Source organism: Diorhabda sublineata, chromosome 5 (assembly GCF_026230105.1).
Source record: "Diorhabda sublineata isolate icDioSubl1.1 chromosome 5, icDioSubl1.1, whole genome shotgun sequence".
Lineage (NCBI taxonomy): Eukaryota > Metazoa > Arthropoda > Insecta > Coleoptera > Chrysomelidae > Diorhabda > Diorhabda sublineata.
In genome coordinates, this window is record NC_079478.1 from 10123475 (window position 1) to 10141808 (window position 18334).

At 31.9% G+C, this 18334-nt stretch overlaps 1 protein-coding gene across 4 annotated transcripts in view; it reads right to left on the minus strand.

The window, feature by feature from the left end:
• Nucleotides 1–18334, minus strand: part of LOC130444363 (probable Na(+)/H(+) antiporter nhx-9) — a 48986-nt gene that overhangs the window by 15799 nt on the left and 14853 nt on the right. For all 4 annotated transcript variants that reach the window (XM_056779452.1, XM_056779455.1, XM_056779454.1 and 1 more), the window contains exons 4-10: nt 16608–16825; nt 11436–11728; nt 10889–10959; nt 5405–5617; nt 3250–3285; nt 1880–2018; nt 543–686 (exon numbers count right to left, since the gene is read on the minus strand). In XM_056779452.1, the coding sequence (XP_056635430.1) occupies nt 543–686; nt 1880–2018; nt 3250–3285; nt 5405–5617; nt 10889–10959; nt 11436–11728; nt 16608–16825 (1114 nt within the window). The remainder of the gene's footprint in view (nt 1–542; nt 687–1879; nt 2019–3249; nt 3286–5404; nt 5618–10888; nt 10960–11435; nt 11729–16607; nt 16826–18334) is intronic.

The following is an 18334-nucleotide window of genomic DNA, read 5'->3' on the forward strand; positions in this document are numbered from 1 at the left end:
ATTTGATAGATACTCGGCGCCAAGCACACACGAGCACTACTTCCTGTGTTCGCCGAGCCACCAATGTGACGTCATTATAAAATCATATCTCCGTAACTACTGTACAGGATCCTTCACGACGAGCTACCACACAAGATCGGAAGTGATTACACGTCTATTCAAAAACTCTCCTAAAGCTATCCTGCAATACCGTTGTGGATTGATAATTTTGTATATAATACTATTATACTTATAGCCAACGAAAATGTTATGGTTTAATGGTTATACGAAGAATCAGAACTAATGAAGATTTTTCTCTAATTTTGCATAACAGCATGTTCAGAATAATATAATTCTCAAAAGGAACCGAGCAATTGATGTGAAAAACATTGTAACATGATCTTTTGATTGACGCCAATAATGGTTTACTTGCTGTTAAGTCCAGCATTATATATTAATACAGATCTTAAAGACTGAGGATAAAATATCGATTCGTTGGATGGTTGCCTCAACAAGATACACTAACGAAACTCTAAGATTATTTATCTATAAGATTATCTTACTTTATTCAATTTTTTACTATGTCGTTTATGGTGATGTTTCTTATCGGCAACCAATCTTCGCATGTTGAAGTGCATCCTGTAATTGACTTGTGTCGAAAGATCTCGATCGTTGACTGCATGTCTACTATAACTAAGTTTGCGGTGCTGTAACAAACAAAATAATTGGAAATTGTAGTGCAATGAAGAATTCACAATCAATAGGTGTTTTGAATGTTATCATTGATAATCATAAGATAACGCATTATATTAAAATCATTTACGTGAGTATCTCGGGGGGCACAATTGTAAATTAAATGATGATAATGAAGTTAAGACATTGCTACAATAATAACAATAATACTAAAAATAGGGAGCCCTTGTCAAACTCAGGCGTTCTTAACTCATTGAGTCTTTCTAGTATTACTGGCTCTTCTACTAGATCAAATCATAGAATTATGAATGGCACTGCTTATCTGGTATCTGTAATAATCGACATTTAGCTTGTCTTTTGATTAGCTCTATCAAAGTCTTTGTCTCTTGCCTACTTCATTGCAATAATTCCACCTCTAAGTTTGAGGAAGTTTTCTTGCCTATGAACGTTTTACCTTGTCTGTAACCATATGACTGGTCTATATCCAGGGCTCTTTGTTTTTCCCTACAGCTTAAGATGCCACCCAATCTACGAGTAAATTCCGACTTCAGGTTTACTGGTTCCAAACTTGGCCAGCTCGTCGGCAATTTTATTGTCCATGTTTCCGCTACGCCCACGAATCCAACGGCGATTTCACAAACCAGAATATTGAGTGCCTTATTAGGTACAAACAAGAGATTACAGTGAATCTTTGAAAATAAATAAGAATATGCAGCTAAATAAATAAACACTAGATTAATACGGTTATCAATGTCGTTAAGAACAAACTGGTCATTTATAATTTTATCAAGCTAAGTTTAAGTCATAGAAATATCTGAATATTTGAATTAGATTTATTATAAATATTTGCCATATACAAACAAGGTACATATCAAATAAAAGTGGGATACGTCTAGAATATCTCTTTCATCATTAAGAAACCAAGGAGCTACCAGATTTATGAAGATCATAATCTCTCAAATTCCTGATCCCAGAAGAGTTTTTCAAACATGTTGCTCTCTCCATACCAAACTTCAAACTGGTTCAAACAGACTGTGACTTATATTTTGGAAGCATTTCTTAATAATTATACAATTTTTTTCAAGGACTCAGGTGAGACAGCAGCCTATTATGAAGCTAATTAAAAATGGACAATGATTGAGTTCTTACCTTTTTAGCGACACAATCTCAATTTTACTAGTTGTCATTATATAAAATTCAAACTTACCCTCCTGTATGGTTTTCCTAATTCTTCAGCCAACAAATGGTGGATTTTGGCATCCGTCAAATCTTTTTTGGAAGGATTATATTCTAATTCTTGCATATCAATATTCCAAGTACTAGAATCTAATTGACTAAAACTCGTACTGAAATAAGAATAGGTACATTTTATTACTCTAGGAATTAGATTTATCCAAATTATTTATAAATCTGATTGAATCTGTCATCATCGAGAATTTCATTTATAAGAAATAGTCAAAATAAATTTGGGATTTTTCTTGCACTAAAATGGAATGATATCCAAAAAAAATAACATAGACTAAAACAAACCAGAGCAAACAGCGAAAGGTTACTCTTGAGGACCGTAAAATGTCGAAAGACATCATATCTTGCTCATATTTTGAGAAGTGATAAATATCGTCTTTTACAGATCACACTCGAGGATAAGATCGAGAGGCGACCTGGAGGAAAGCAGTCGTAGCTCACAAATATTCAAAACTGGATCGATGTAAGAATAAACTTTTTCGCTTTGGCAGGAGGCCGTAAAAATTTTGTCTTGGTGATCACCAACATCAGGACAAGACACATGAAAGAAAAAAAGAAGAAGACCAGAACACATGAAAGTCTAGATACAAAGTCAGTTGAAAATTTCTGTTTTCATTTAATTAGTTTTTTTTGTAATTACTGAAATAACTGACACATAATTTATTCGAGTACACCTGATTCAAAAGATGGTTGGTTTCTTAGAAGCTAGAATATCTAGAAATTTTTGGTAAAATTAATAAGATGTGGGGCCTGATGACTTAAGCGATCAAGTATGATATTAAAAAGTCGATCACAAGAGCCGGAGGTACAGAACAAATGAGCTAGGGAAGATAGGCCTAGTAGTTAAGGGAAATCACAACTCAATGTTTCTAGAACATGAAGTTGTCCTTTGAATGTTTATGGACGTATGAAACAGTTTGGATTTTTCTAATATCTTACTCAGTTGGTGTTTCCTTTAAAACTGAAACAGCGAAGAAATCCATTTCAATCGTTCCAAAAACGACCTGGAATAGGGAATTGAAGATGCGCTTTGACAAACTCCACCGGTTGGTCTAAACTGTTAGATAATATCTCAAACAAAATTATCAAGAAGTATGTCAAATCATACCATTTAAAACACATTATCAGCACTAATTTTCACTGGGTGCTTGGCTTTTTATGTAACTAAATATATCATCAAATTAACGTTTAAACCTACAAATATATAGAAAAACCCTATTTCTTTATAAAACGTCGTAATTTTTTCGGTAAGATTCTTGATAAATTATTAGTAGCAACGGAAACGTTTTCTATAATTTTTGTAATTATCACAGGGAAAATTAAGTAACTCACCTTTCTCTCAGAGGACCTGTAGAATCGGTTCCGGATCTGCATTGTAAAAGAAACTAATTAACAAAATAATAACGAAATAACGAATAGCATTTCATGTATACCTGCAAACATTTATAGTACATATTTTGAAAAAAACGTTCCTTGTTTAATAATTATTAATTCAATTTCGTTTTGGTCTATAACAAGATCAACTACGACTAATATGAAGATCAGAAGAAATAGGGAGAAAGATAATTTTTACAGTAGTCTATATACATATAAGAGTGAATGCATTTTAAAATGCGAGGATCTCAGTCTTTCCAGCACTCAGATGATAACCTATTTGTTTCAGGCGTGTAACGAGAGATTATAAACTATTGACTGGTTCCATAGATATTTGTGACTCAAGAATGCAATCGTTTTTTACGCACTAAAAGTTCTGATTTATAAGTATTTGATAAATCAGAGTTAATATTAGAAAAAATGAAATTTGTCGTAATAAACGGACGGCGCAATCAAGACAGTATTTTGATTAACCAACATACACCCCAAAATTTATCAATAGTTTTCTGAACTCTGTATTTCCCCTTTTACATGCAACTAACTAAAAATCGAATACCAATAATAGGGTAGCCAAACTGAGAATTTTATTATTCACTCGCGTATGGAAAGTTAGTTTAAGGTTTGATAGCTTGCATCCTATTAATTACTTCCAATTTAGTGAGTGCTTGTGAAAAAGAGCATGTAACCTTCACCTCGCGCTTATTTTTCTCTTGGCTCTTCTTCTACATCTCACGTAGTACAACAAATATTGCCTAGATTAAGAAACTGATGATAAGCAGTTTAATTCAAATTTTGTTAGGAAAATTTCTATACAATCTTTCATATTTCTGCTCGTCATATGTATTTTTTTAATAACAAACATTCATTTGAAATCTAACCGTAGGTCACAGTTAAAAAAAACCTTCAAATCATCGTCAAATTTGAATAGAAAACATGGTCGCTCCTGAATGGTATTTTTTTGTAAATCAAAATCGAGAACTATTCTTTGAAGCCATTAGAAACGGAAGAAAAAAAAGTTACAATAATAAGAACTCGATAATAAACAAAAAAGACACAAATAAAGATATAATAACAAACGAAGATGATATCGAGGAAACGTAAAGACAATATTCTCAAGACCTTTCAGAAGGAAATAATATAAGCTATTTGAAAAGCTAATAGATTAAAGGATAAGCAGAGGTAGAGAAAGTAAAACTAGGAAAATCACCAAGAATAGACCAAATGGAAATAATAGACGCTCAACAGCTTAAACTAATACAAAGTAAGGGGGCATAAGAAACTGCAAATATTATAGAAGAATCACATTACGAAGTATCCTAAGCTAAGATATATACGAGAATAACAGAACACTGAAAGATGAACTAGAAAAAACTATAGAAAAGTAACAATAAATATTTAAAGCAAAGAAAAGAATAACAGACGCAAATCTCATAATTACACAAATAGCTTCAATGACATATAGAAAATCGGTTAATACAAAAAAAATGGAAAAAAAATTGAAATATATGACAGATGACATTGTAGTACTGGCTGAAGATAAGAAAACTTGTAACTTAAATTTAAAAATATGCAATGATAGTCTATAGATAATGAATATGAAAATATACGAACACAAGAAAAAGACGATGATAATTAACCGAGAAGAGAATATACGTAAGACAAAGAAGAATCAGAAATAGAACAGATCAAAAGTTTTATTGTTATGACCTCAGCACATAATGGAAGACTGGAGTAAGAGAGAAATGGAGAGACTGGAAGATTATTCAACACAATTAACACTGTTTCTAGCTATAAAGGAAATACCGATTCAGATAAAAAGCTACGAGCATAACAATAAAGTAACACCGATTAGAAACTGCACAGAACAAATAGAGATGTCAGGGGAGAACGGGGAATAAGAAGGAGAAAAATAAAACAAAGAGACACAGGACAGGAAAAAATAGAATTAAGAAAAGTTGTGGAGTCCACGTAATTCCTAGTAGCCTTGCACTTGAAAAGTTAGAAAGTTATCAGGTTAAAGCACTTAAAATTAAATATGAATTGCTAAACTTATTCCAATATTCAGGACATACTTGAAATAATGGGATATGAGAAAGAAAACGCATATACTTACCTACTATTTATATTTCCCGCTGTATAAGTTTTAAATATTGCAGACATACTTTCAGTACCAGAGATATTTCCAATAGTTGAAGCATTTCGACGCATATACTCCATCGCATCTCTCATAGCTAGTTTTGAATAAGTTTCCAGAATTTTCTGTTCCGCACCTTGGTGATTACGCAAGAGGTACGGCCTGATGAAGTGGTTGTCGAAACGTTTGAATCTAGAATTATTGAAAAATCTCACTTTTATTACAATAATTTTGAAGAAAATGAATATCTTCTCATAATCAGGAATAGTAAATTATATAAAAGTATTTCTCGCTGGTACCCATAGTTCCTGGTCTATTTTAATGAAAAATTATTTTTATAGAGCTATTTATTGTTGATTTGGCTCAATTTAGACCTCAAATCCTAATGATTTATGTTAGATGAATCCTAAAATACAAATCTTAATTCAATTTCTGATCACTCAGGTTTTTGTACAATTTGACTCGTCAATGTTAAGGTTCCTGAAACATTAGTTAATGTAAGTTTGTATTTAGACCTACCGTCCCGAGAAGTTCATCAAAAAATAGACAATGATTCCATTTTTCACGATATTTAACTCCTCTATTTATGATAAGTTTGTTGTCTCATTTTTTTAAAATAAAAGTACATAGCTCCTGTTGATCATAGCATAGTAAATGATAAAAAATCCCACGGAGTCAGGTCTGGAGAGTAAGTTGCGTGAAGCAGCGTAACCCCACCATTTTAACCACAAACTGTTGAAAGCATATTGTGAAAAACCCAGTCTTTTGTCTGCCACATATCGGATCTTTTTTACGAACGCTGCTGAGCAATCTTCCACTTCCAAATAAAATATTCGATTGACGCTCTGATCTAAGAGAAAAAAACTTCATGAATTATGCCCTTGCTGCCAATAATGTGATTAAGCATTATTTAGATGTTTTATTTGACTAGATTACATGTTTTTTTGGACGAGATGAAGATGGCGTCTTCCATTGACTTAATTGTTGCTTTGATATTGGGTTGTAATTATATCACTATGAGTCACCATCTGCGACAGATAATTTTGATCAGTTTTAAGCTGCTTTTTTATAACAAGACATCTCTTAACTCGTAGCAACCGTTTCCATTCCCAAATCATTCGTTTGAATTTTTAGAGCAGAGCTCCACAATAGCGCGCTTCTCACTAAAAGAATCCACGCTAAATGAAGGAACACTGTTCAATACTCATTGTCCAGAATTGTAACAAATTCAGTTACAAGTTACGGAAACTTGTTGATTCATTTTCACTGTAAGCCTGTGAGCACAAAATCTTCAATTTTCTGAACACTTTCGTCGATTTCGACAATTTATGAGCGTCCATGGAAAGATTTATCACTATACTTATACTTGAGTTTTTATTATAGTAGATATAGCGTCATCTTTGTGATCTATTTTCGGTAGCATTTTTATCAAGTAGAAAACAAAATTTCATAACTACACGCTGCGCTGTTAAATTAAACTTGACATCATAAAAACGCGCTAGCAAAAAATCTCTGCAGACGCAAAGAATTATGGTAAAAAACTGAAGAACATGATTTTATAATGATTAAAATCAAAGAGGAAAAATAATTCTTGATATGAGAATAGTATTACTGGAAGGAAAAAAATGTCATAAAATTTTAAAATTATATTTCGCAATAGAGCTAATTATTTTTTAATTAAGAATTATTTAATTTAAATAATTCAATTCTTTTTAGTTTGATTTATTTAAAAAAAAGTAATAGAATTTTCTCAAACTATAACTTAGGTATTCCTTAAAAGATCTATAGACTGGACTTCAAACTGTAGATATGTTCATAGCAACCATTCTTGTCACGTATCTTAGCAATATTGTTTTGAAAGTAAACGACGTCATTCTCTAAAATTCATTGCAAATGTCAGAATTTCTAGATAAAAATGATTATTACAATACAGACAACGAAAAAGTGCTTTACGGCAGCCGTGGTGGTAAGCAAAGATCAAAGAAAGAGGTAGAGCAGCACACCAATCATTTTGATCCATCGGGACATTCCAGAAAAATAACGACGAAGCTGAAGAATACAGAAGCAAATAAGAAAAAACAGACCAAACAGTTACATTGAATTTTATGAATGATATGATTCCATCTTAATAAATGTAAATCTATTTAGGGTTAGTTTAGTAATCATAAGTGATAGTCACACCCACAAAACTGCCCTGTTTTCGTATACATAAAAACCGCTTTTGAAAATTAACAAGGTGTTCACGAGAATAAAAATTGTGTCAAAATGAATAGCGTAAGCATATATACCTCAGCTACCATCCCAAACTCAAATATATGTATTTATAGTTTTAAAAAGCCAAATTCTAAATTTTGAAAGATTCAACATTCAGATAAATCTTGAGCTTTTACGATCTGCATAAACGGATTAACTGTATGAGTGAAAAGTTGTTACGAATAAACTGCAAATTCTAGATAAATCTATATATGATAGGTGTGTGTATCCAATGTTTTTTCGATAATGTGAATATGATCATCAATTTTAGGTTCTACCTCATTAAATTTAAGAGCACCAACAGCAGGTTACATCTATTATTTATATTATTCTTAAAGACCTTTTGTACCAAGATTTTTCCCAAAAATTTGTATGTGTGGCTGTTTAAATAATAATTTTTCACCTAATATTATTATAATGAAAATGGTTAAAACTAGTTACCTTATCACAAAGTCTTTTGCGATCTCCTCAACATTTCAGCACACACAATAAGCACAATAAGACAACCAAAAAGAGGATACCTTTTGATACGGTAGCTTCGCACTTTGTAGGGGAATGTCAAGTTATACTGCGGGGAAGACTTTAGAAAAGTAAAGGAATCCTCAGTTTAGAGCTCCTCTTATTGAAAAAGGCTCTAACAGATGCATAGATATACACACACTTTAGGATATGACGAAACAACTGCGAAGACAAGGGTGTATATCCTCTGGAGCTAAACCTTCTTAACACGAGAAGACTTTCTGGAAACTAGAGGGAGAGGAAGCAAATGCGAATTACGATTATATCCTGTCGAAATAACAGGGGGAGTTGGAATGTCTGTTTCGCATCCGGGGATTGTATCGATGGGTGGATGCTTAACGGAACAAACTTTCTCATGTGCTTGTATGTGTGTAAAGCCTTAGCCTCCTATTAGGTAAACTTGATTGAATTTTAAGAGTCTCGAATTACACATTTTCCACTAACGGTAATGAGAAATCATTTATAACACAAATATTCTGATATTTACAAAAATATCGCAACATTTGCAAATGATACAGCTTTACTTCCATCACACCTAAATCCAAATACTGGATCTAGACATCCTCAATTACACCTAAATAAATTAACCAAATGGTACAATACATCGAAAATTTTTTTCTCTCTACTGTTGCTCAATAAACAGTTTTTTTTTAATGCATTGCAACATAACACATAATTGGGAATATCAAAATAATTACTAAAGAGGGACATATGGATATGGAAAGGAACGTTTCTTTATGATGTGTAGGTATATTTATTACATTTTTTGTATTAAAATTAAGTTATAGATGTCTGTAGATAACTCTTGTATACAAATATTCTGGTGATTTGTTTCTTAAACTTTTGTAGTAAGAATTTAGACTGTGTATTGTACATACCATATCTTTTAGTAATTACGAGATTCTTTCGTTGAGCTTCATGCGTAAATTAGTCTTAAATAAGAGGTCTGATTGTCTTTTAATTCTATAAGTATTACTTTTGTCTAATATGCCACCGTATACCACATCGCAATGATTAAAGCTAAAGCCTCACTTGGTTTTTAAGTTGTATGTTTTTTAAATTGTAATTTGGTGTCGATTATCAAACCCAAACATTTACTGTACTAAGTAAATATGTTATTCTCAAGTCGCCATTGCACCCGAATGAGTACCTCTGTTATTTTTGCTTCATGGCCAAAAATCAATGCACTAGACTTATTTACTTGGATTGATCTTCAATAAATGTTTTTTAGAGATGAAGCCAATTTACAAAATGGAAACAGATGGAGTTCAAATTGAAAGAGTACTTTATTAATTGGTAGAAAATGGTAACTGAGTCTGGAAAATAAGCTGCTGATTCACATAGGTACATTAAAACCACTACGGGTTTATCAAATTCAGCTAACGGGTACAGTTAGTAATTATAAACTTGAATGGTTCGTCTCAAATCTACTAATCGATCGAGATCTTCAAATCCTATTATTGAAAATCGTTGTAGGAAAACGTATAAAATCAGAAAAAGTGCCTACAGTAATGTATTTGTCAGCGAAAAAGAGGTACGACGCTTAAAGCGTTTTAAATCAAAGGAACTATAGTTTATTTCAGAAAGGTATAGAGTAATAAAACCTCATTAGGTATGTAAAAGGACCCTAGAGAGGGATCCAACGAATATTTAAGCCACTTTCATAGTTTGGCATTGATTTCATTGTAAAATTCTGTGGTGGTAGTGCAGGTGGTACCACCCGGGTTGGGGTCAATTTATGGGTTTAGCCTATTGTTATCCATTCACAAACACTGAAAATAGTGTGCCAAAGGCGTGCCGGTAGGATACTCGTAGAAAGAAAAGCCGAATCTGAAATAGGGTTGGAATTAGGCAGAAGCACTAATAGAAAGTTAAACGGTACCTGTAAAACGCAAAACGTAACTGTATAATCTACTACCTAAGTAATCCCTACACAATATTTTGATATTGCCACTTCAGGCCAGAAAACATACTTTTCCTAATTCTCTTACGCAATTACTTGAAATTTTAATATTACAAACAATACTATTTCAAGACCTACACCTAAGGCCGACACCGATTTGAGCCGAATTGGACGGAATTCCCCATTTTATTAGTCTATACCTTTCTAAAATAGACTATGACAACTAGGTTCAACTATCAAATGACTGATTTGGAACTAGTTAATGAGTATTTGGTACAACAACCTCAAATGGTTTAGAGATTCACTCAAAAGAGAAATTTTCCACACGTCATAATATTACTTAGTGTTCAACAGTTAAGAGTTTAAAAAAAATGACTATTGAATGTGAAATTATACGGTCGATTTTATTTATAATTGAATGGAGCAAATTCATATGAGAGAAAAATCTCGAAATTATTTTCAAATCACTACTCCACTACTAGAGGACAAAGCTCACATTGCAACACAAAAAGATCACATTTCTTGTAAAGTATCAGATAGGAGTGAGCGGAAAAGCTAACAAGATATAATAATTACAACTACATGGATTTTAATAGATTTCATATCATTTGAAATAGAAGATTGTCAACTTCTAAATCGTCGCTTTTGGAGAATAAGTTTATATGTAGAGTCTAGAAGAAAACAAATTTTATTGTTCTGTAGAGTATACTTTTGTTTTGCATTACAGAATATATTTCGTTGTTCAATCCATATTAAGTATCAAACTAGATTCATATGTCTATACATACCTATCTCGTATATGGTAATTACCATGCTGACCTAAAATATCTTCTATTCCAGCCATTGTATGATCCATCAGCTGAAAATTAGAAAAAAAACTGTACTCCTGCTAGTTCAGATATTTTATAATGAATAATCGTATTAAAAAAACTGAACATTTGGATGAAAATTGATAAATATATATAAAAATATATTGAAGCTTCTAAATGTTCTTGATTTTAGGTCTCTTCTGTTTTAAAATTAGTTTTTTTAATCATTTTCAAGAGATTCATGAAAAATTGACGTTTCGACTAATTTTAAAATATTTTGATAAAGACTAAAAATTAGTCGAAACGTCAATTTTTATCTCTTAAAAATAATAAAAAAAACTAATTTTAAAACAGGAGAGACCTAAAATCAAGAACATTTAGAAATATTAATATATCAAAAAGTCTAAGAAATTGAAGTAATTTATAAAAACATATTCTATAGACCATAGAGCAAAATGTGAAAGGAAATAGGAAAGAAAACAAAAAAAGTTTAAATAGAAATTCTATCACAAGTTTACTGACTCACCCTCTCATGTATCCTCTCATTCATTGTTGGTTTCCTTTTTTCGGCCGTCTTCACGTTGAGAATCTTCACTAACGGTTTTATTGTGATACCTTGGAAAAAAACTGTAAAATACACTACAGCAATAGTAGTAGTCATGAACATAGGTTGGAGTTTAACCGTTTTAGGATTTATGAGAAGCACAAGAGCGAAAGCTACAGCACCTCTTAATCCACCGTAAGACATAACAAACTTGTCCACGGTACTCAATTGGTTTAAGCGGAAACGATTTGCTATTGCTGTAAATATTATTACTCCTGAAACAAAGTGGAAGTTGTTAAAAGCTTCTTTTCATATAAGTACTACATAAAATGAAACTATAAAGCTCCTACTAAACTTTATTGTTATTAGTTTCTTTTGGACGTAGTTCATAAAAAGTATTTATTCGTATCGTTAATTTTTGTTGAAAAGTTTCATCCATAAACTTTTGAACTAATATAACTAAGTGCACTTCTTATTCATATTTACTACTGACTCTTTTTATTTGTAAATATAATTTACTTACATCGATAAAAGGCACGGTAATTAGTATTTAAATCGGTATTTAAAGCAGAAATTGAGATATATAAATAAATAGGTAAAGGTTATATTAACAGGACCAAATAAAATTCTTGGCAACTAAAAACTAGCGAAACCAACAAAAATTGGATATGATTGCGAATGGAATAGTGAGCAATTTCTCAATCATCACTTTTCCTATTAAGTTTCATCTCAATCTCGCATTTGAAATTACAAAACAAAATATATAGAGGCTTTCAGATCCAACAAATTCCATCTACAAAAAATAAAGGTAAAGTGTTAGTTATTGATAAAAAATGGTTAACGTACATTTATGTGAAAAATATTCATCATGTAGTACCATAAATCGTTTTCTAGAGAGCAAATTTCATGTATATTTGATTTTTATTAGAAAATTTCCTTGTTAGTATCTCTTATTTATTTTAATTCCAGATCTTTATACAGACGATGATTGAACTGACTCATACCAATAAGCATTCTCTTATTACCTTGTACGATTCAAATTTGTACGTCAAATCTATAGGAAATGAAATAATTTGTCATTCCCTTTCAATAAGCAGAATTTGAAATAATTTTCTATATTATTTCATTAGAAAAATAGAAGAAATATATTTTCAACAATTCGAAGTATAATAGACCTTGAAGATGACAATTTATGTATAACAAAAACCTTGAAAATAACATATCTTACATAATCCACGCTTTTACCGAAATAAGCTTTTATTAAAACAGCTTTTTTTATTGATTTGAAATGAATTATGAATATTTCATGATTGTTATTTGCCAGTATCCGCATTCGTTCGTTCATATACCTGTTCTATTTTTCACAGTCTTGAATTGCCGCTTTCAAATTTTTAGAAATACTATCCGACAATTTTAGGACGTAAATAACGAATTTTCCATATAATCAAAAGAGATTGAAATTTCAGTGGCTTTTCCTAATATTTCTGACCGTTACAAGAAGCCAATAAGGGAATTCGATGAAGATGAAAGAACTGAAAGAGAAACACAAATGAAGAAGAGCCTAGAAGATCTGGAACATGAAAACAATTGTACAAGAAAAATTAGGAGAAGTCAAGAAAAGTTACAAGGCAAGTTAAGACGAACAGAGAGAAGGAATGAAAAAAGCTCAAGAATAGTTGGAGGCAATTCAAGAAGAACTGAAAAAAGACCAAGAAAATTTGGAGACACATCAGAAAAAATGTTGAGAGAAGAAATTAAAAAATTGAGAACATAAAAGATAAAGTGATTGATGAATTGATAGTATAGAAATAGAGAAATGTGAAAATATTTGGAGGAAAAGTGACATGATGTTCGAAGTAAAAAAGTAGATTGAAATTATACTCAGAGAACAAGCAACTAAAAACCGAAAAAGGAAAAAAAAACAGAAAAAAAAATTGAATGCTTGATTGAGCAATTAGGATAGCGATTGGGAGACCTACAGGGCCTAATTCTAAATTAAAAGACAAAATTCTCACATAACACAATAATTCAGTGTCAACATCATTGGCTTTTCCATCTACAACGAAGGATGTTTTAGTTGCGTGGTTGTTGTCGCCGATACTGTCAGACATATAGAGCTGCAACACGATTTGAAGCTTGCCAAAATTAACACCATTGCTGAAGCACTGCCGATAACGGTTAAAAAGAGTTTAACGGAAGGTCTGGGAAGCAAATGTTTGAAATTAGTGTCACCAACGACACTACTTCGGTTCGAAAATCGAATTATCAGCTCAACTGACTGAATTTATCAATAAGTTCTCCGAAAAGAATGGAAGTTCTTCAAACAGAATACTGCATTAAGCAGCAAATTGAACATATTGAAAGATAGTGCGGCACCTACGAAGAGAACCAGAAAATTCCAATGACAAGAAAATCTTGTCAGATCGTAATTGATACTGAAACCACCCATTCAATCATCAGAACGGATCTAGTTGGATAGAAGTGACCGGAGAAGCCAAGATTCATCACAAATGTTTGTTGCGAATATCATGGAAACGGGGATATTGGATATGGACTTCTCAAGTCTTCACAAGATCGTATTAGATGCTAGTCGAAAAAGTATAAGGATTGGAAATAAGGAAGTCATCCAAAAAACTAGTGGTGGAAATAGTACCACGGTTCGACGGATTATTCTCTCGGAAGACATTAGTGAGAAATGATCTAGTAGCTTCTATTGAGCTAGATAAAGACAGATACAATGCAATAGTCGGAGTACTAGAGGCAGTTCCTACCAGAACCAATGACAGAGGAATTCACGTAAGGACACTTCTCTCCACTGAAACTAAAACTATTTCGGCTCGGTTTTCAAACACAAAAGACAGGACGGTAGAGGAGCAAATAGTCTGGTCCGCTTTACCAAACACATACATTTGTTGCCAAATGTGGGCTAACATAATATCAAGTATTCGTACCTAATTATTATTCGCAGTCAATCTTAACAGCCTATAAAAATTATTTCCAAATAAAATTTCAAAGCCTGTTATAATTAAAAGTAGGGGGTGTGAAGCGTAATTTGATTAATATAAATAAAGAACCGTGGATCAGTCATTCTCTGGCTTAGTGCATAAAAGATACCATAAATCATATTCACTCACAAAGTATTATCTTTCAAACGATAGCCTTAAAAGTATTATGGTCTACTAAAGAAAAATCAACCTTTAACATTGAAGTGGGCGTGATAGTATACACTACGAAGAGATATGAAAGCATTTTATATATAAATCCAGGCATAAAAATTTTTCTATCCAAATGGATGCCAAGTTTCTCACTATAGAACACAAACAACAACAAATTGATGAAGTGGACTCGTCCGAAGCAATCAAAAACGCCACAATCTGGTATCAAGCGACTACAGACTGTTTTCAGCCCTGTATATAATGCACTCAGGAGAAAAATTGGTAAGAAAAGCTGGAAAAGCATTGTTCTGTAAAAGTAGAAAAACAATTGCACTTTCTAGAAAAATATAATTAAAAGAAAATTATTTGTTTAATAAAAGCATTGAAAAATTTCTCCCACATATCATGTAATGAATCATAACTGGTATCAATTATGACGACAAATATGTACTTGCTCCTATAAATAGAAAAGAAAGGAACAAAAAGATTTATGAACACCACTTTGCTTTAATGAACGTTTTCTTCCACGTGACATGACAACGACAGCTTCGAACGATCACGTGGGATTTTATTTACGTAGGAAGCAATCAATTGAATTGGTTACAAAAAATCCCTTAACCCTCCATTTGGCGTGCTGTATTTTGTTACGAGTTTAGTCGCGCTCTACCTCTCAGATGCATGTACGTATATAACCTGTTATTCAATTGAAATTTAATATAATTCACAATAAAAAACAAAACAATATGCCAAGCTCTCTCAGTTGAGAAAAAAGAAAATGGATAGGATGAAAAAAAAACAAAAAGTTTTGCTTATCCATATATCATTTTGCCAATAATTTCCTGACTAATCCACTCCATTAATAACGAAAAAGTTTTTACAATTATTGTCGAATAGGAAGTGTTTCAGTATTTTTTACAATTTTAAGAGCTGAACGAGTTGGTAACATAGCTGACAGCATCGTTTTTTGATGTCCTAGACTATCAGGATCTAGTTTACACCAATTCATTTCCAAAAAAATACTTTCCAATTAGTACTCGTCTTTCAACTAAATTTGAGTCTTTTTGTCCTGCAGAAAATTTTCTATCGGGGTAAAAATATACAATTCATCATCTTTTTGTAGATTGTTCAACGTCCTATGTAGAAATCTTGATCACACATTTTCCCATTTTAAGAAGTGCTACTAAAGCAAACATGATTTTTTCAGGACACAAATGTAGACGTTTTTTGAATTGAATCTACATGAAATAGTAACTTTAACATCAACATCTGAATCAACAGAATCGCTGTCAATGAAAATTTTGCAATGTACTTCTTCGACATCTTCAAGTGCTGTTGAATCGAAAAACTTATTTCCAAATACAACTTAGAATATTTTGATAGTAACTATACTAACATACTAAACCTGGCAAGTACACAACCCTCGCCATTTGGATTTTACTGCGATCACAGTAATAAACCTCCAAGACACACTACCATTGTTTGTTTTGCCGGAAATTATGAAAAAAACTACCTAACTAATGGACATTCCTCACCAACAACTTTTACCGTAACCGAAACCCAAAAGACAAAGTCGGTCAAAAATCAAGGTGATGTAAATCGTTTTCTCCAATTCCTTCTAGAGAATCAAATTGGCAATAAGGAGTAGTAATCGGCGGCTTTGGGGTGTCTATGTGAAGCAATTCGTCGCAAACGGCCGTTTTGCGGGTCAGATTAATGGATTTTTGACCACTATAAAACGCCGTCACTTTTAAGCATAATTGTGACTGATATTTCGGCCAAACGTGAAACGAGAGTCACTGCTCGGCCACCGTATGCGGCAAATTTGACCACCTATGACTTCTTCATCTTTTCCGAATGAGAGAATAAAAATTTGTATATGGTTTCCTAATAATATCAAAAAATGCGATTGTGTATCAGAAGAAAGAATACTCATCCTCAAGCACATTTCTCAAATGAAATGATATCGATAGTGAATTATTTTAACATGTAGACCACTCACCTATAACTCTATAAAATGAGCAAAATACTATTGTGAGAATGACGAACCAAGTATTCCAATCGTGGTTCTTATTAACAGTAGCGACTCCCAAGAACATAAAGATGATCGTTTCAGAGGAGCTACTCAACATCTTCATGGTATATTTTATGGTCGTATGAGATTTATGGGAAATATTAGCTTCTACATAATTCTTCATGGTAATGCCACAGAAAGTTATTCTGAAACAATCAAACAAATGATTATTATATGTATCCGTAAAATTTATTCAGAATAAATTATTTTCTTCCCATTCAAATGGAATATTAATCTGTTAATTGAATTTAAATATGTTTTAATATATGATTTCAATAGGAAGATTATTAGATTAGAGAATATTCTCGCAGTTGAAGCATAATGCAAGCAAGAAGATGTAATGTATTGCTAATAGCTTATATTTGTCAAATGGAAATAATAAAGTCAAGGTTTTTTCAGATCATTTGATTATAGAAATTCAATCTTTATTAATTTATTTGTTTACACCACTGCATAGTTCAAGGGCTAGTTAAAAGTTGGAAAAAAGATATATAACAGATAAAAATTGAAGTTAAACAGTAAAAATAAACTCTGGTAGATTTGGATGAAACGTGAATAATATATACAGAAAGATATGTAAAAAGTAAGCAAATACGAATAATGATAGAGTTATAACACAATAAAAAAATTTTTATGATGAAAAGATCGTTATAAAAAATGGAGCTCTGCATATGACATTGATATTGATTCAATCTAGAAAGTATAATAAAGAATGCGACATAGTGGCAACTCTATGAGTAAGTATTCGTAGAAGACCTGGCAGTTGTGGATAGTCAATTTTATTCTCAAAATTTTATGAAAGAATATCAAGAAAGAACACATACATCTAGTCGTCATTTCGTTTAAGTTAAAGCCTTGTGTATTTTGATGTGTTCCTTGTGGTGGATAAATACCACATATATTTGCAATAATTTATTTTGTTTAAATGAGTTTGGTAGCATGGGTCCCATATTAAAAAGACATATTCTAGTTTTGCATTAAAAAATAAAGATACGGTTTTACTTTTGGTTGCCTAGAGTTTCAGTACGAAACCAAGATTTCTAAAGGCTCTACCAAGGATAATATTAATATTCTCAAACAATGCTTAATTTACTATCAAACAGTATTAAAAATGTTCTAATCAAAGATGAAGTATTACATTTTGTTGTATCTAGATCAGATTGAATTAAGTGACAATCACCAATGTTAAATATTGAACTATATATCTTTAAATCATCTGCATAAATGAGAATATAATCCCAGCGTTATTTTTAAATATTGAAAATAACAACGGCCCAAGAATTTGACCCCCAGAAGTTGCTTTGATTTTTATATTACAATTACTTACCATTAAGCTTCATATCTGTAAGATATAAGATAAAAAAAAATCTGAATGAAAAACCTTTGTTGGACATCTTAGTGGGGAGAATACTATGATCCAAGCAATCAAAAGTTTTCTAATAGTCTGTATAGGTGACATCAACCTGATTATCGTTATCTAAGTGTGCTGCCATATATTGCGTTCATCAGGTTAAATTCGAGACTGTAGATTTAGCAGGATAAAAACCATACTGTTCATTACATTTGATGCGAAACAACTTTCTACAGCAGACTTTCAAATATCTTAGAAAAATTGGATATAATTGTGATAAGGCGATAATAACCTTATTATCCTT